Genomic DNA, 20,140 nt, shown 5'->3' with positions numbered 1-20,140 from the left:
GTTAATAATAACAACTAAAACTTACCCTCATGACAGCTATTAAGTGCCAGGAACTACCCTAAAAGGCTGACATGTATTAATTCTCTTAATGAGCCTGTGGGGTAGGTACTGTTATTATCCCCATTTTAGATACAAGTGATTCAAAACAAAAAAGATCAGTGACTTGCCCAAAGTCACTCATCTAGCAAGTGACAGAGCCAGGATTTGAACATGGTAATCAGGACCCAGAACGTGGTCATCCACCATTATGCACAGAACATTTCTATAATCTCGTTTTTTATAGGTACTACGGTTGACCCTTTTTGATCAGAAGAAATTTGAATTAATGATTTGGATTCATAAATTAAGCTATTATTATGACTTCAAGAGGAAACTAAAATTATCTTTAATGTGTTCTTCATCTTTGATATAACTTTTTTTTATTTTCTCAATTTTTTTGTTAAGTAAATTAATGAAGCAGTTTATTCTATAAGTTATACGTTTACAGACTAATAAAAAGAGAGGGGTTCTGAGCAACAGCAGTTCGAGTCCCAGCCCAAGCTGAGCTGCCGCTGAGCTGCCAACAGGTGGCAGGCTGGCTCAGCTATAAAAAAATTAAAAAAAAAAAAAGAGAGAGGGCAAAAATTTCATTCTGCAAACATTACAAAAAATAAAAGTTCAGACACATACTGTACATTTAGCCTCTCACATGTAAACAAATATTAGAGACAAGAATTTAGTGTTAGGAACAGAAAGTCAAAATGCTTTGTTATACAACATAACGTCACTATAGCGATACATTTGGTATTTTGTATATTGTACCTTTAATTTCTCCAAGAAGTTCACTGGTATTTAGTCTTTCCATTTTTTCCTTCCAATCTTTTGAAAGTAGTTTTTCCATGCAGGAAGAATCTATTAAAACAAAAAAGTAAATATTACATATATATTTTATAAGTATTAAAATATTACAAATCCAGAAGGCCAGTTTATGGAGAAATTCTCTCACTCAAAAATGATCAAAGCAATTTTTTGTTGTTATTTTAAACACAGGATATAGACAATTATATTACTGTATTATAAAATACCACCAAGTAAATTTATTTTTACCACAAGATTATTGAAACTATTTCTAGAAAAAAAAGATAATGCTCAATAATCTTAACTGGATATCATCATTATAATTTTATTACTATTCAGTCAGCATTTATCATTTCTTAGACTGGCATGACAGAAAAAGGGGCTCTTTCCTACAGGTTTAGGTTTAGATAATATTTACTTTAATCCAGGTTATCATTTTTTAAATCCAAGCAAAATTCATGTGTTGTTCAAGGGAGAATAACAGTTCTTTAAGGGAGAAGACAACAATCAAGCTGCAACCATCTGTCCGTAAAAAAGAAATAAATGTATAGCAACTTCTGTAAAAGACCGACTTACAGCAAGATGCAAAGGACATAAAGTTAAGATAATGAATATTGCTGATGCTTTCATATAAAAAGATGCCTATTCTCTTCAAGAAAACACTTATTTAAACACTATTTGCCCTGCTGCATTTCTAAAGCATACTAGATTTTAGGGAGTGACTACACTTATTTTTATAAAGATTCGTAAAGGTTACAGAAATTTAAACTTTAGACTATTCTAATAATTAGCAAAATTTGCTGAATGAGTTCTTTTTCTCTCTCTTTTTAGATGGATTTGCAACTAGGGCTACTGCTTACAACTATTTACATGTATCTTTTAAGCCTCAATTTTATTTATTTATTTATTTTTTTTTTTAGTTTCAAATCTTAATAGGCCATGTTTCCAAAAGGGAATGCAGATTTAAATACTAAACCCTCAGTGCAAAGCATACTCCCGTTCAACTTTAACATTCCAAGTGTCAAAATTCTGATAACTTCTCTTTTAAATTATATTTAAAATAGTTACTGCAAATCCAAAATGTCTTTCCTCTCCCGTATCAGCACCTTTCTCTTTAGCATTTTACCTTTCTTTTCCCTTTTTTTCTCTACAACTTCTAAATCCTCCTTGAATTTTTCAGAGTGACAGTAAGGTCAAGATGGATCTAAAGGGTTTTAGAAACTAGATAAGCTTTTGAAAAAGACAGTGAGCCCTGGGTAAGAGATGAGAAGACCACTGCATGGTTAGAAAGTATTGGTGAAAACAATTAACATGTGTCCATGACGTGGTCAATCAATCAAGAAATGGATGAAATCCAGATCAGTGTGTTCTGAAAAGGCTGATGAACAACCATACTAGCTCGCTATCACAAAAGCTAAAGTTCTTTCTAAATAAAAGTCAGCTTGAGTCTCTTAAGTGAAAGCTCCCTGCCCTTAGGCTTCAACAAGTGATCTACCACTGAGATTAAAACCGGATTCTAAGTCACCATCCAGTAGGACCTGCATGCATATGCGTATGTTCAGTTTGTATTTAATTTCCAGAATGATCTCTTGAGACTTTTATTTTAAATTCAGAAACAAGGTGTACACTTTTTCTATACATTTTTTTTTTTGCTAAAGCCATAAAAAAGATAATACTGAGTTTGAGAGTTATGATGCCAGCCTTCAAAGCCATGCCTATCAGAGATTACTTTTTCTCAAACCGGGTTTAAATTTCTGAGAGAGATTGATATAGCATCAGATCATGCATAGAAATAACCAATAAAACGTCTTCAACTTCCTATCCTACCTAGTTTTGTTACTTTTTTTTTTTTACCCTTTTATACATGTTATAAAATTGTACTAGCTGCTAATCACTGCTATAAAGGCTAACACATAACTTGTTTGGTTAAAATTTGAGTTGTGAGCATATTATAACAATCAAAGACAAAAGCGCAACTTACTAGTAATGATCACAAATTCACAGCAAGTTCATAAACTAGGATTAGATATACACTAAATGTAAAACAAGCTAAAATATGTCTCTCATTTCTATAAATAGGCCTGAAACCGTTCAGAGCTCCAGGAAAAGAATGCTGAAACTTCACGGGAGAAAAATAGAACTATATGGACTACAGGAACACACACTTCCAACATAAATCAAGCCATGTGGACATAGCTTTATTTAAGAGCTACTCATTAATAAAATGGTTAATAACTTCAAAGCATTTCGCACTCCTATTAGAAAATTAATCCTCACCATAATGCTGAGTGAGCCTAGCTATGTGAGTTCCATTTCAGTAGAAGAAACTGAGGGGGGAAAATAAAGCAGCCTTGGCACGTCTCTATTTATAGCCTGTGAAAATATTTAATAACAATCACAGATAGCATTTATCTACAGGATAATACAGCTCACTACATACAACCTTATCAACATTTAATGTCAATGTTCGGAGATCCCAGGAAGAGTCAAAACGCTGTAGAAGTCTGTTGGAAACTCTCAGCTTTCTCGCCTAAGTACCTGACTGCCCAGCCTCTAAGGGCGGACCACAAGCCGTCCTAAGCTCACTCCGTACTGCAGTGGAAAGCAAGTGAGGCGAGTGGGAAAGGCCAGAAGGGGCAAATTGCTAACAAACGCTGCACAGGCAGAGGACACTGCTGCCACCACCAAGAGGCGTCTGACTTGAAACGAGGAAGTATGCAATAAAGTTATACATTAAATTTTACATTTTCAGATTTTTCACTCTAAACAATATCCAGGTAAAGGTGCAAATTAAAAGTACTAATCCTCCTTATGTCACATCCTTCAACATTAATGGGACACTAGCTTTCCAGAGGCAATTAACCATATCAGACTTTGCCCCATTCTGATCATGCACTAACGCCAAAACCAAGGAGGTGAAAATAAGTCAGGGAATCCAGTTTGTATTACGTGGAAAGAGTAGGACCGTGCAAAGTGGCTTTAACTCAGCAGTCAGGTAAGATTCAAATGGGAAAAAGGACTGAACATCACCCTGATATTCTTGGGTTATTTTACACCGATTATTTTGTTTTACATGATTGACTTGAAAGCCACTTAATAGTTATGGCGGTGCCAGGGTCCTCAAAACAATCAAACAATATACAATATTTTATTGTCTGAGTTGATTATTTGTATTTTCGTATCTCAACTGAGTTGTCTTCGGCTAAAAAAAAAAAAAAAAAAAAAAAAAAAAAAAAACAAGAGAAGAGCTACATATCTTCTGGAAATTCAGAAAAAGAACCACAATGTTATACTATAAAAAAAGTCACCATAATGTGTATAAATTAAAAATGAATGTAAGCCACACACTTCAGTATAAAAGTGGAAAATACCAAAATTCCTCTTACTTTGAAAGAATTGGCCTCCACTAACCCAACAGTCAAGGAAATACACAACTTTACTATATTAATCTTGTCTTATTTTTTGTAAATAATGTGATTAAAAAAGGACTATCAAAAATCAAGAGCTAGACCTCAGTTCTCACTTATATTGTAATCAAGGATGTAAAAGACTTTGATACATTCTAAATTAATTCCAAGTTGCACAGTTTTTATTTTTTTCTTTTCCTTCACAACTTGAAGTTTTTCAATAAACTTTTTCTAGGGAAAAAGGAAAGACAATTCAGGACTAACTTTTAATGAGCATCTGCATAAGGGACTGCAAAGCTATGTTTCTGCTTCATAAGTACCTAGGTCTCAGGCCAGGTAAGTCAAGAGTGCTTTATCGTGCTAATAATTAATTTTACAGTACAAGAGAAATTTGAAGTGAGAGTGAGATATGTATTTCCTAATCTATATGATATTTAAGAAATATTTTTAAATTATTTCTAGCTAAACAAAGTTGCAGCAGTATTAACACCTTCTGTACAGAAAAATATTTCAAATGGGTCAAAGACAGTACTTTAAAAAAATCACTAAAACTAAAGTATGAGGGAATAGAAAAAGATAATGGGGAAAAACTATGGTACTTTAAAACAATTTATGTGTGAGTTGACACTTATTCTTTTTACCTCAAAGTGATATTTAAAGTTAGAAATGCTCACACATTACAAACACGATGTAGAAAATATCTTTAAAATATTTTAGTGAGGGAAAACAATGTCTGCTGCCCCTGTATGCGGGTTTCCTACTGCTTTCTTAACTCAAGAAAAATCAAAACAATTCATTTTATTTTTACCATAGGAATCATAAATTTCAAAAGCAATAAATTTTCTCTGGACCCAAGAACAATGATAACTTATCCAAAGTAACCTTGACCTCGGTTTACAAGTAATGCTAACAATATGTATTTATATCCTTGCTGATCATCCGTCCCACATTTTTCATTAGGAAACAGAAATGCACCCGCCAGTTACTGTACATTTTTCCACAGTGATAAATGCTTCGGAATACAGTGGGATAAAATTGGAGCTTGGAGAGCTTGAAGAGCACTCTTAAATTTTAATTAAAACCCTCCATGCTCACTAAAAATAATTAGACACTAAAATGTACCAGTTTTAGTTTGAAGTCACTATAACGTACAAAGCACACTCCCCTGAAGACTGCTTATGCGGTCCTTCTCGCTCTAGTGAAACAACTGATTTTCCAAATCCGAGCAAGGGGGTGTATAAATAGAGGCTGTTTTCAGGCCTGTTCTTCATGCTGGGAAGCGGACAGAAAAGCCAGCGGAGTGGGTTTTTTCAGACTGCACCAAACGAAACTAAAATAACTTGCCTAACCAAGGGTTCGAATCGCGGACAGACTCGAGATAAAATTCAGTCTGCGAGGAACACCACGAGTTGTATCGCTGATCTTTCCTGATCCAAAAGCCAAACCTTTAACCTCTTAAATGTTTTTGCTCTCTTAAAATATCTCATACAATGCTATATTCCATCCTATTTTTAGCCAACAGCAAGAGAAAGCATGCCTTTCCCATACAGCAGGGCAGTGATATAAACATCAACACAGATGCTCTGCCAGGGAGAGCTGGACTTCTCAAGCCCTTGATCATTAAGGAATGCACCAACTGTTTTGGATAATCTCGTGCCAGCTCCCCTTTTGCTCCACACTCCCCTCGGGGAGTGGCCAATCGTGTCCTGGTCCTAATTTTTCATTTTACTCCTCCTGAGCCCCCCAGTCAGCCCCGCAAAGATGAGAAATGGCATTTATGCCTAGCGATGAAAAAAGCAGGCTTACTTCCCCAAACAGACCAAAACTTTAAAACAATTAACCCTCCCCTCTTCTTTCAGATAAATTACTGAGTATAAAATGCAATCTGTTTCCTTTGTTTATTCAATATGAACAATTTGTAAATGACTCAAGGATAAAATTCAGAAAATGTTGTGCTAAATTAGAACCATTATAAACATGCTAATGACTCAATGCTTGAGTAAAACATGCATGATCGGTGTGAAGAAATAGATTTAGTTGTGCTGTGAGATTCTGGTGTGCTGCCTTAAAACGATTTGGTCATTAAATCAGATACATGCCTTCCAGGAAAAAAGTAATACCACAACCACTTTACTAGATTATATATTAACATATATATATATATACACACACACACACACACACACACACACACACACACACACACATACACACATACATATGGAAAGAGAGAGAGACAGAGAGATAGAGAGACAGTCTGTGAATAGGAGCTACTGGAAATGTCATTAAACTGTTAGATGCAAGATTTGGGCATGCTCATAAAGGAGAAAAATCGCCACATTTGAAACTTACCAGAAATACACATACAACATCATCACGTTAGGTGCAAAATTCTCTTCGCACTGTTTTTATCTACCAATCTTTGATCATTTCTTACAGGGACCCCTTAAAACTGACATTTTAACACACATTCATAGAATTCACATTATTACGTATGTACAGGTAAGAAGTATCTCTTTCATCTGCTTTCCAAAGCTGCTCGGCACCTAGAACAATATCAGGGGGAGCATTCGAAACCAAATTCCTCTCCCATATCCATCAAGGTACAACTGCTAATCGGTAGCAGTTGCCAATGCCAACACAGAAAAACAGGGAAACATCCAGCAGGTGATCCAGGGGCTCAGCCTACTGCTGGAGCTAAAAGTCTCACGAGGCTTCAATGAGCATTAAGACAAACAACCCCGTTTCAAAAATGAGGACACAGTCAAGAAAGTCACTTGCTTTGCTCAAGGTCAAAAAGTTGCTGACAGGGAGCCCTGGCTTTATAGTACAGTGCTGGTTTTACTGAAATGACTACTTAAATCACTATTGGAATACCAGTTTTATAGTCCCTGCAACATAGCATCCAATAGTAGAAACTGAACAACTATATCTATTATTAATTGTTTCAGATGTGGAGTGAAGCACTCTGGTTCTTTGGAGAGGGGCGCTAGAAATTCAAGGGCCAGCTGTCCTATGTACACTCCACCACACTGCTCCTCTGTTTTGTCTTTTCCACAATGCCGTATCTTGTTTGAACAAAGAGCTTTCCTTTACTGAATGCCATCTACTAAAGAATAGTTGAGATGCTGCCTAAAAATGCTGTTGGACTCGAAAAGTATGTCCTTCCAAATGAGGTTTAATCTTCACGTACAAAAAGTAAATGTGCAGCCTTAGACCTTGGTTTTTCACTGATGCTCTCAATGCCCACAACACGGTAAAATTTACCACAATTTTAATGGAATAAAAATATCCCATTAGAAACTACAGCTGTCTGTATTGTTAAAATATTACTCATCATGACATCCTCTCATGACCCTATTTTCTGCTGCTCCATGGCCCAGGATTCAAACAATATCATACATATAACATATAACACTGCTCTTTGGCTTCTACAGATGTTTGATTTCGTTCTTATGTGTTCAAATGCATACTTCGCTGCTTTTCAAAACTGTTTTGGACTATGGAAACAGTCATTTTTGTGTGCCCACTGTTTCCTATAGTCCTTCTTTTGTTTTTTGGGGGGAAATATTTCTGAATGCCATAATTGTCATGATACAGCTGTCAATCACAATGCTGTCCTGCCTGCCGCCTACTGCTCCTCCCAGCCACACAGACAGGAATTTGACCCAGTCAGAATTCTCTGCTGGAACTCTCTGGAAGGCTCTCTTATGCTCAGGTTGGAAGCGAGAAGCATGTAGGCCTGGGATTGTCATCGGCATCCTCCTTGGCACATGAAGAAAGCATGTCTGCAGTGAAAGTGAATGAAGCCAAAAATACAAAGAAAACTAGAGAGGAGTGAAGAAAAGATAGAGAGGAAAAAAAAAAGATCTTTACATCATGTTAGCAAACTTACATCCAAAAATAACTAAAACCAAGCTCTGTTCCTAGGCTGCTTCTTGGTAATGCAAGCCAATATATTCTCGTTTTTGCTTAAACTACTTTGAGTTGGTTTTCTGCCAGTTGCAACTTATTGAAAAAAAAACAAAACTAAACAATAATATGAAAACTCTAACAAAACCTATCATACACATTCAAATGTATGTTTCAAATTTTAACACACTGGAAACCACCAATGCATTAACTTATACTACCAGGCTAAAACATTTATTATACAAGCCTTGAAGTAAATCTCTTGCTTTATTAAAAAATATACAATGATTTTAAAGTAAACTGTTATAGGACTGTTATTTACAATTATTTATCTATCGGAATTAGGATTTTCTGACTTTGATGCAGTCAAAAGAAAATACAGCAAAGTTGGAAACTGAAGCTCATTAAAAAAACAAAACTCAGGGCCGGCCGAGTGGCGCAATGGTTAAGAACTGGCTTGGGACGCCAGAGGGCGCTGGTTCGGATCCCACATATGAGGGCCAGTGACACTGCCCTCCACAGCTAAGATGCTGAACAACAGCTCAACCTGGAGCTGGGCTGCCATGAGTCCCCGGTGACGGCGGAGGCTGCAGCCCCTGTGGCAGTGGGTTGCCATGGGCTACCGTGTGTAGCCAGCAGCCAGCATGAGCGGCCAGCAGCCGCAGTGAGCGGCCGTCCAGAAGCCGGCGACTGATCTGCCTCTCCCAGGAAGAGCGCAATGATGGTGCCAACTTGGGCCAGTGAAGCAACGTCCTCCACAACTAGACTGAAGAACAAAACGACAGCAACTTGTCTGTTCCCATCCCCCCAATTCCCCAATAAAAATCTTAAAAAAAAAAAAAAACTCACAACAAGAAACTCCCATCTAAGATCAACAGGCCCCAATTTCTGTTTTGAGCTCATCAAAACCTCTTCAATCTTCTAGTTAATTGACTTTATATTTAATGTTATAAAATGAAATTATAAAATAAATTTTTACTGATAAAATATCCCTTCTTAACTGTTTTATTTCTGTATTAGGAGCCGATAAAAGATCAATTTCAAATAAGGTTGTATTCCTAAGCTGTTTTTAAGGGTCCTCCATAATCTGGCCCTAGTGATTCACCTCTTATTACTCTTCTTACGTGAAACTCTTCCCTCTGCTCCAATGAGTATACCGGACATCTCTTACTCTTCTGTTCAGACCTTATGCTTTTTGCCTTCACACCTTTGCTCATGAAATCCTCCTGACCCGAATGTCTCCCTGACTTCTTGACGCTCATGGAAAACCCTCCTATTCTGCAGCGCCTACATTAAATACCATTTAGGCCTGGATTTATCGCTTCGAATTTTCTCCTCCGAAAAAGCAAAGTAACACTTGCTGAGCACATAGTATCTATCAGTCAGTGTGCTTTTTATATTCCTTTAATGTATCAACTCATTAACTTTGAACCTCACAACTCTTTCTTCTATGTCTACCATGGCTATTACTGATCAATGTTACCACCATAGGTTTAAGTATATGGTCAAGTTCATACCGAATTACCCTAACTAAATATTAAGTTCCTTGATGGTCAAGGAATGATTCTGATACCATAATATCTAACCCAGAGCTCTGCACATAATAAGCACTAAGACAAATTCCTTAACATACTACAAAAAAGGTCATATTTTGTGTGTCAAGCTGCAACAGGACTACTTTTTTTTTTCAAATTAACTATATTGATGTGTAACTTAATACACATCATATAATAAATGCACCCATTTTAAATGCAAATTTGATGAATTTTGTCAAATTATACATTCATATAGTTGCCACCCCAAAGAAGATATAGATAGAGCACTTCCAAAAAATTATCTTGTGCTCCCTTTCAATCACCCATATTCCTAGCCCCAGGCAACCACTGATCTGATTTCTATTACTATAGGATAGTTTTACTTATGCTTGAATTTCATAAAAATGAAATTATACAATATGTACTTTTTTGGATATGGATTCTTCCCATTAGCGTAAAATTTTTGAGAGTCAGTCATATTGTAGCATGTGTTAGCAGTTTGTTTGGTCCATTTGTTAATAGGCAGATTTCTGTCATATAAATACACCATAATTTGTTTATCCAGTCATCTGTTTGTGGACATGTGGGTTTTTCCCACTTTTGAGCTCTCAGAAATAAAGCTAATATGAAAATTCATTCATGTCTTTTCATAAATATATGTCCCTTTTGTTCCCTCTAAAAATGGAATTTCTTCTAAAAGTTGGCTTATTATGTGCCTTTCTTTATAAGAAACTGCCAAAAATGTTTCCAAAGTTCCTGCATCATTTTACACTTCGACCAACAATACATTAGAGTTGTAATTGCTTTATAGTCTCATTAATACTTCTTATGAAAGTGCTTTAAGTTTAGGCATTCTAATGGCTATATATGGCATCTCAGTGTGGTTTTTAACTTACATTTACATTTCCTTAATATTAAAGAATGAAGTATATTTTCATATACTTATCAACCCTTTATATACATTCTTTTGTGAAGTGTTCAAATATTTTGCAGATTTTTATATTGGATCACTTTCTTAGTTTTGAAAGCTATTTATATCTTTTATGAATTTCATATTTATATAATACATATGTATTTATATTACATGTTATACACACATATTTATTTATGTATATCTGATATATATCTTTTGTCAAATATATGTATTGTAAATATTTTTAGTTAGTATGCAGCATACCTTTTTGTCTTCACAAAGTATCTGTTAATGAGCCATAATTTTTTATTTGTTTGTTTTTTCTTATTTTGATGTTATCCAATGACCAAGTTTTTTCTTCATGAATAGTGTTTTCTGATTCCCATCTAAAAAAACCTTTGCCTACACCAAGGTCACAAAGACCTTCTATCTTTTCTTCTAGAAGCTTTATGGTTTTAGTTTTCTATTTTGGTCTATGTTCCATTTTGAGTTATTTTGTGCGTGTAACTCTATTTCTGGATTCTCTTTTCTGATCTATTGATTGATTCATTATTCTTACACCAATACCAAACCACTTTCATTATTGTAGCTTTATAGTAAGTGTTACAATCATATATAATAAGTCTTCCAAATTCGTTCCTCTCTTTCAAATTTCCTTTGACTCTCCTAGGTCCTTTGCATTTCCATATAAATTTTAGAATCACCTTATCTGTCCAAAAAAAGTAGACCTTGGCTTTTATTGGGTTTGTCTTGAATCTATAGATCAATTTTAGTCTTATATTATTTTTAATATAAATATTTAAAGCTACAAATTTTCCTCAAAGTACTATTTTAGCTTCATCCCACATGTTTTATGTTGCTTTCCTTATCATTCAGTTTAATATATTTTACAATTTTTCTTATTCTTTTTTCTTTATACATGGTTTCTTTAAGAGTATGTGGTTTAATCGCCAAATATTTGGGAATTTAAAAAAATTTCCTTTTGTTATCTACTTGTAGTTTATTTCCATTGTGGTCAGAGAATATATTCTGTATAATTTCAATCCTTTTATGTTTACTGAGGCTTGTTTTACAGCCCATAAGCTTTATCTTGTGGGATGTTCCACGGTCACTTCAAAAGAATTCTTGCGCAATTTTTGAGCGCAGTGCTCTATCAGTGTCTATTATGTCAAGTTCATTGATAGTGTTGTTCAAGTCGTCTATAGTCTTATGGATTTTCTGTCTTTTTTCTTCACATTCTGAAAAAGAAATATTGAAATCCCCAACAATAACTGGATTGTAAATTCGTCTTTTTTTTTAAGTTCTGTCAACTTTTTGCTTCATGTATTTTGAACCTCTATTATTAGATGCATACACATTTAGGAATGTTATGTCTTCTTAATGTATTGGCTCTTTAATCATTATGAAATATTTCCTTATCTATGGTAATATCTATTTCCCTGAAGTCTACTTTTACATTAATACAGCCACTTCAGCTTTCTTATCATTAGTGTTTGCATGGTGCAATGTTACCCATCCTTTTACTTTTAACCTATCTACACCTTTGTGTTTACTCTGTTTTTTATAGTTGGTATATTAATTGAATTTTGTTATTTTAAATCCAATCTGACAATCTCTACCTTTCAAAATTAGTACAATTACTCCAGTTACATTTAATGCAATTATTGTTAATAGAGTTTAAGTCTACAATCTTGCAATTTATTCTACATCTTTCAACTATACTTTATTCTTTTATCTTCTTTCCCTGCATTTTTATTGATTTTTTTAGAATTGCATTTATCTCCTCTATTAGTTTATTAGCTACACCTCTTCATTTCATTGTTTTAATGGTTGATCAAAGATTTACAATATCGATCTTTAACTTACAACAGTCTACCAACAAATAATATACTACTTCAAATACAATGAAAGAAACAAAAAAACCCTGTTTTTTTGTTATTGATGTCATACCTATATTAAACTCCATAACACATTGTTATAATTTTTGCTATGGAGTCAATTATATTATAACTAAATTAATTTTCAGAAATAGAAATTTCTTTTATGCTTGCCATCAGATTTGCCATTTCCAGTACTCTTCACTTCTTTCTAAAACTCTAAGTGTCCATCTAGAATTATTTTCCTACAGCCTAATAAAATTTCTTCAATGTTTTCTGTAGTGAAAATCATCTGGCAATACGTTCTCTGAACTTTTGTTTGTCTGAAATGTCTCTATTTCATCTTCAGTTTTGAAGAGTATTTTTGTTAAATATACAATTCTAGGTTAAAATATTTTTCTTCTTTTAGAACTCCTAAAGATGTCATTCAAATGTCTCTGACTTGTACTTTTTCTGATGTGAAGTCAGGGAAAATTTCTATCTGTATCCCACTATAAACAATGTATCTTTGGCTTCTTTTAAGATTTTCTTTCATTAGTTTTCAGCAATTCGATTTCGATGTGCTTTCATATATATTTTTCATTGTGTTTATTCTCCTTGGATCTGGAAGTTTATAATTTTTGACAAATTTGGAATTTTTTCAGCCATTATTTCATATATGTATTTCTGTTTAGCCTCTAATTGCACATATGATATACTATTATTTCTCACAAGCAATGAAGCTCTGTTTATTTCTTTCCCTTCTTTTTTCTCTCAGTGCTTTTGTTTAGATGGTTTCTATTGCACTGTTTTAGTTTCACTAATCTTTTAATGTAGGGTTAATTATTTGCATTTAAATTCCTCAATATATTTATTTTAATCTCAGATATTGTATTTTACATTTCTTGGATTTCTATATGTTTTCTGTTATTGTTTCCATTTCTCTCTTCATTATGTTCATATTTTCATTTAATCCTTGAATTTATATATATCACAATTTAAAAGTCATTGTATTCTAATTCTATCATCACTGTAATACCTGGGTCTCTTTCTATTGACTGATTTTTCTCATGCTCAAAGGTCATATTTTCTTGCTTCTTCATATGTCTAGTATTTATTTGTATTGGATATTGGGCAAGATAATATATTGCTGAGTATTTGGAATTTGTTGTTTTCCTTTACATAGCTTGAATTTTCTTCTGATAGGTGTTCATTTACACATGATCATCTCGATCCTTTTGAGGATTCTTTTTAAGCTTCGTTATGGTGGGTGTAGAGTACCCTATGCTCTAGGGCTAATTTATCCTTACTCCAAAGGTATGGCTTTTTCTGAGTCTCCACTGAATGCTCTGCATATTTAATGAAGACATTCCACTGTAGCAAAATGAAACTTAAATGTCTGCCAATAATGTGTGAACCCTGATAGTTTTGCAATTTACTACTTTTCTTTCCACGTAGTTCTTCTGTGCCAAGCCTCTTGTAGTCACACTATTAATTTGAAGCTTAATATTCAGCAAAAAAACTCAAAGGGATTCCTGAGAAGATTTTGGATGTTCTTTCTGTATATCTCCCTTCACGCTCAGTAATCCCTGACTGCTCAGTTCAATGAGGCTGCCCTGTAGCACTTGGGTTGGTTATCCCTGCGTCAGGATCTGGTAAATGCCATCAGGAAAAAAGTCAAGATCATCTTAGGGCTCACTTTGTTTCCCTTCCATCATAGAATATAGTATTGTGTTTCCTGCTCTATTTTATTAAAATAGTTGTTACATACAGTTGATTAATAGTCCTTGTTTATACTAGGAGAATAAGTCCACTATCAGTTACTCCTTTATGGCAAAAGCAGAACTAGAATATTAATTTTTTAAATGATGTTATCTCAGAAAATTATTCTTTACTAGTTCCTATTGTAAAAGACAGTTTAAGGGTCACCCCATTAAGTTCCTAATAATATTTTGGCTTTTTTTTTAGGAAGAGAAGGGCAACTAATCTTTATAAAGGATTTTGAGTATCATAGAATTTTATAGGATATAATGGGAAGCCATGTCTCTCTCTCTTTTAGAATAAGAAAACATCAAATCTAAAATAGCTTCTAGAGAATTAACTGGGCAACACTCCCATACTACAGAAAACCTTAAGCCGAGATTTAAAAAAAAAAAAAAAGTGACTATTTCAAGATCACATTTTGTGACAAGACAGACTTAGAATATAGGTGTCCCTAAGCCCACTCTGCTGAGAGTGAACATAAAGGTACACTCACTTAGGGGCCAGCCGAGTGGCTCATTTGGTTAAGAGTGTGAGCTCTGAGCAACAGGGTTGTCAGTTAGAGTGCCACATGGGCCAGTCAGCTGAGCTGCCACTGAGCTGCCAACAGGTGGCAGGATGGCTCAGCTGGTGAGAGCACATGCTCCTAACAACAAGGTTGCTGGTTCAACTCCCGCATGGGATGGTGGGCTATGCCCACCCACAACTAAGATTGAACACGGCACCTTGAGCTGAGCTGCCACAAACTGCCAACAGGTGGCTGGATGACGACTGGACTTGGAGCTGAACTAGCTGCGCCCTCCACAACTAAGATTGAAGGACAACAACATGGCTGTCCCTCTTCCCCAATTCCCCAACACTGTTCTCCTTCCCCAATTCCCCAATAAAAATCTAAAAAAAAAAAAAAAGGCACAGCATACTCACTTAAATCTTATCTCAATATAGCATTCTTATATTTTCTAAGATACACTCAAGTACCTGATGAGTTAGTTCCTTAGGCCCTTACCAAATCCCTCCAAGGCAATATAACCAAGCAGTTCAAAATAGAAGCCCAGATAACCACTAAAAGAAGCATAAAATATCATGTATCAGTAAGCTCAAGGAGAAGAGAAAAATAAAATAAATAAAATAATAATAAAATGCTTGCTTAATAAAAAATAATGCAAAAACTAAGAAATTAAAAAACAAAGAATAGGTGAGTAAACAGAAAACAAATAGGAAATGCTACTGTTAAAACCAATTAAAACCAATTATGAGTAATTATATTAATATAAATGGGCTAAATGTGACAAATTTAAGAAAGATAGTCAAAGCAGGATGAAAAACAGAATCCAACTTTCGATTGTTTACAACAGAGAAACTTTAAATATAAGGACAGGAAAGGATTGATAGTAAAAGGATTTTTGAAAAGGTTATATCATGCAAACACTAACCAAAAAAATTAAAAAGCTGGTGTAGACATATTAATATCAGATAAAAATACTTTAAGGCAAGAAATATCAATAGAGATTTTAAAAAAAGACATTGAATTGTGATAAAAAGACCAACCTAACAATCTTAAAACTAGTACAACCAATAACACAAACCAAAGCTGACAAAGAATAATTGGAAATATCCATAATCATAGTTGAGATTTTAACATAATTTTCTCAGTAGAATAAGAGAAAAATCAACAAAGATACAGAATATTTGAACAATATGATTACTTATATTAACTAATTGACATATATCAAACACAACCCTCAATAATTACATAATATGTATTCTGTTTAAATGCATGTGGAAAATCACTCAAACAGACCACATGTTGAGGGATAAAACAAGTCTAGGCAAATTTCAAGGAATTCAAATCATGGAGATTATGTTTTTTTACCATAATGGAATAAAAATAGAAATAGGTAATAGGAAGATAACTAGAAAAACCCTAACTCAGAATACAAGCAATACACAAACAACCTATGTCTGTCTCACACACACACACACACACACACACACACACACACACAATCACAATGAAAATTAGATATTTTGAACTGAATTGTAACGAAAATCTCACATTTCAAAATTTATGTCCGATAATGCAGTTATTGCAATTTTAATGCAAATATACAAAAGCAGAAATGTTGAAAATCAATTACTTAACATACATCTTAATCTAGAAAATTTACACGAAATAAATCCACAAAAAGGGATGAGGAAGAAATTACCTGACAGCATACATAGATAAGTATAATCCAATAGAGAAAAAGCAACAAAACAAAAAGATGGTTCTTTGAAAAGATTAATGAAATTTATTAAGGCTTCAGTAAGACTGATTAAGTAACAGAGAAAATAAATTATTGAAATTAGTAATGAAAAAGGAGGTATTACTATATATCCCTAGAGATATTTATATAAGGTAGATTTAACAACTTTACTTGAACAAGTTAAAAAATTTCGATAAAATAGAAACATTTCCTGAAAACACACCTATTAAAATAGAAAATCACCACCAGCCGAGTGGCGCGATGGTTAAGAGCTGGCTTGGGACGCCAGAGGGCCCAGGTTTTGGATCCCACATATGAGGGCCAGTGACACTGCCCTCTACAGCTAAGATGCTGAACAACAGCTCAACCTGGAGCTGGGCTGCCATGAGTCGCTGGTGATGGCGTAGGCTGCAGCCCCTGCTGCAGTGGGTTGCCATGGGCTACCCTGTGTAGCCAGCAGCCAGCGTAAGCGGCCAGCAGCCACTGTGAGCAGCCATCCAGAAGCCAGCAACTGATTTGCCTCACCCGGGAAGAGCGCAATGATGGTGCCAACTTGGGCCAGTGAAGCAACGTCCTCCACAACTAGACTGAAGAACAAAAGGACAGCAACTTGTCTGTTCCCCTTCCCCCAATTCCCCAGCGCTGTTCCCATCCCCCCAATTCCCCAATAAAATCTTTAAAAAGAAAATCAAAGTAGTTCTGTATCTGCTAAAGATATTGAATTCATAATTAAGAACACAGAAGTGACTCCAGGTCCTAAATGCTACACGGGTGGATTTTTCCAAGGAAGAAATGTACCAACATTATACAAATTTTTCAGAGAATAGAAAGAGAAAAAAATACTGTTTTATGAGGCCAGCAAAATTTTGACAAGTACATTATAAGAAGAGATATCTAGAGAACAATCACCCTCATAAACACATATGCAAAAATCCTCAACAAAATATTAGCAAATATAATCCAACAATATATTAAAGGAACTAAGTGGGAATTATTCCAGGAATGTAAAGTTGCTTAAAGATTCAAATATCAATCGATATAATATATCTTATAATAAAGGAGAAAACTCATATGATTATTACATAATGCAGATAAAGCACTTTATAACATTTAACACTTATTCATGATTTTTTTTTAAAAAGAAATCTCAGCAATCTAGAAATCGGAAAGTACGTATTTTGATCACACACCTACAGCAAACATCATTAACAGTGAAACTGAATGTTTTCTTCGGCATTCAGGAACACAAAAATGTCTACTATTACCCTTCTATTCAACATTGTCCTGGTGATCCTACGTAGAAAAAGAAAAGAAACAAATGCGTATACAACAAACTTCTGGTTTCCAGTCCAGCGTGTAAGGAGCTTAAAAGTTGCCACTCTGTTCTAATAACAATTAAAAAGCTGAACAAACTGAAAAACGAACAGCTCTTCTTGGATCCATCAGAGAAGTAAGGTCACTTAACAAATTACTGCCCCAACTATTGGAGTGAAAAACAAGTAGATACAGAGAATCACAAATTACTGGGGCAGAAACCTATGAGCAGAAACTTTCATGGGAACCAGTGACAAGGTAGGAAAACTTAAACTGTAACTGACAGATCTCTGGACGCTCACTGTGGATGACTCTGAGAATTAAAAACTCCAGGGAGACCCATTCATAGGGGGTCCCACCACTTTTGTGAGTTTTATCTCCAGGTGCTCAACCAGGCCCACACAGTGGATATCAAAGAATAAGTTCCTTCGCTTCAGGCAGAGGCAGAGGAAACAGAAATTTTAAAATGCACCAGAGCATTCTGTTCTTGCCAAAACCTGCCCTCAGGAAAAACTGTTGCACAAAAGCCTAATATGGTGGAATTTCATCAGAGCCTAATCTACCTGGGAAAGTGAAATACCCAACTCCAGCTTCCTCTAACCTGCCATGTAAGAAAAGGAAAATACCTAACTTCAGCCCCTCCAGCCAAACGTCCCATCTAAGACTGAGAAGCACTGATAAGTACATAGTCCAGAGGCACAGGGTTATGAAATGACCGAGGCCTAGTCATGAGGCTGGGGAATGCTTTCCCTCCCTCCACACCTCACCACCAAATTACTGTAGGCCTGTTTACAACAGTTCCTTGTATCCAGTTCATCAAAAACATTTACAAGGCATACAAAAAGGCAAAAAACACAGTTTGAAGAGACTGAACAAACATCAGAATCAGAGTCAGATATGGCAATAACGTCAGACTTTTCAGAACAGGAATTTTTTTAACCTGTGAATAATATAAGGGGTTTAATGGAAAAAGTTGATAACTTGCAAGAACAGATAGATAACGTAAAAAAAATAATAAAAATTCTAAGAAAGAATTTAGAAGAAATGCTAGAGATCCAAAACACTGTAACAGACACAAAGAATGCCTTTGACGAGCTCTTTAGCAGACTGGAAATATGCAAGGAAAAATTTCTGAGCTTTACGATAGACAATAGACATATCTAAAATTGAAGAGCAAAGAACAAAAGGCTGGAATAGGGGACAACCAAGATGGCGCAGTAGGTAAACGCTGTGCTTATCTTCTCTCACAGCCACATCAAAATTACAACTAATCTACAAAACAACCATTATTGAGAGTCGCCCAAAATCGTGCTGAACTGAAACCCTTCAACTAAGGACACGCAGAAGCCACCTCCAGACTGGTAGGAGGGTCAGAGCCACGGAACAGGCCGGTCCCACATCCACGTGTTACCATTAAAAATCGGGAAGGATATTTCAGCAGTGGGGATCCCCCCCCCAACCCCCAAAGAAGCAAGAGGTCCAAGCCCCACCCCAGCCCAGGGTTCCAGTGCCAAGGAGAGAAGTCCTCATAATTTCTGGTTGTAAAAACCAAGGAGATTGTGACTCAGATGGAAGGCGGCTGCACTCCCAGGTGCTTCTCTTAAAGGGACTGCCCGGGCGCGTGCCCGAAGACTTACCACCAGCGGAATCACTCGCTCTGAGCTCCAGCACTGGGGCAGCTGCTGGAGGGGCGGCGGGGACAAGTGGTGGGGAATTGAGTTGTCGGACTTCGGACCGGGGCTGGAGAGGCGGCTTTCTCCTGGATGGAGGAGCTAGTGGAGGCCTTCGTTTCTTTGTTAAGCCCTCCCCCTTCCCTGCGGGCGGAAGCAGGTGGCCACCATATCTGAGTCTCCGCCTTTCGTTCACCACGCCCTGGCAATTTGAGACCTGGCCCCACCCAACTTTTGGGCATGCCTAGGCCATTTCCAGTGACTTTTTCATGCAGACCGCCTGCCTTGGATCAAGCTGCGGATTCTTCTACGGTCAAAGGTTCACAGGGCCAGCCGAGTGGCTCAGTTGGTTAAGAGCTCAAGCTCTGAGCAAAAGCGTTGCCGGTTCAATTCCACATGGGCCAGTGAGCTGCGCCTGAGCTGAGCTGACGTTGAGCTGCCAACAAGCGGCAGGATGGCTCAGCTGGTGAGAGCACGTGCTCCTAACAACAAGGTTGCCAGTAGGACTCCTGCATGAGATCATGGGCTATTCCCACCTGCAACTAAGATTAAACACGGTACCTTGAACTGAGCTACCCTGAGCTGCTGACAGCAGCCAGATGGCTCAGTGGTTAGAGTGTGTGCTCTTAGCAGCAAGGTTTCTGGTTCAACTCCCGCATGGGATGGTGGGCTATGCCCAACTGCAACTA

At 36.0% G+C, this 20,140-nt stretch overlaps 1 protein-coding gene across 6 annotated transcripts in view; it reads right to left on the bottom strand.

Moving 5' to 3' along the window:
- SOX6 (SRY-box transcription factor 6) overlaps positions 1 to 20,140 on the bottom strand; it is a 625,392-nt gene that overhangs the window by 242,574 nt on the left and 362,678 nt on the right. For all 6 annotated transcript variants that reach the window (XM_019652558.1, XM_019652560.1, XM_019652559.1 and 3 more), the window contains one exon: positions 802 to 891. In XM_019652558.1, coding sequence (XP_019508103.1) covers positions 802 to 891 — 90 coding nt within the window. The remainder of the gene's footprint in view (positions 1 to 801; positions 892 to 20,140) is intronic.

Source organism: Hipposideros armiger, unplaced genomic scaffold, assembly GCF_001890085.2.
Source record: "Hipposideros armiger isolate ML-2016 unplaced genomic scaffold, ASM189008v1 scaffold_181, whole genome shotgun sequence".
In the NCBI taxonomy this organism is placed as follows: domain Eukaryota; kingdom Metazoa; phylum Chordata; class Mammalia; order Chiroptera; family Hipposideridae; genus Hipposideros; species Hipposideros armiger.
This window is presented reverse-complemented; position numbering and strand designations above follow the sequence as displayed.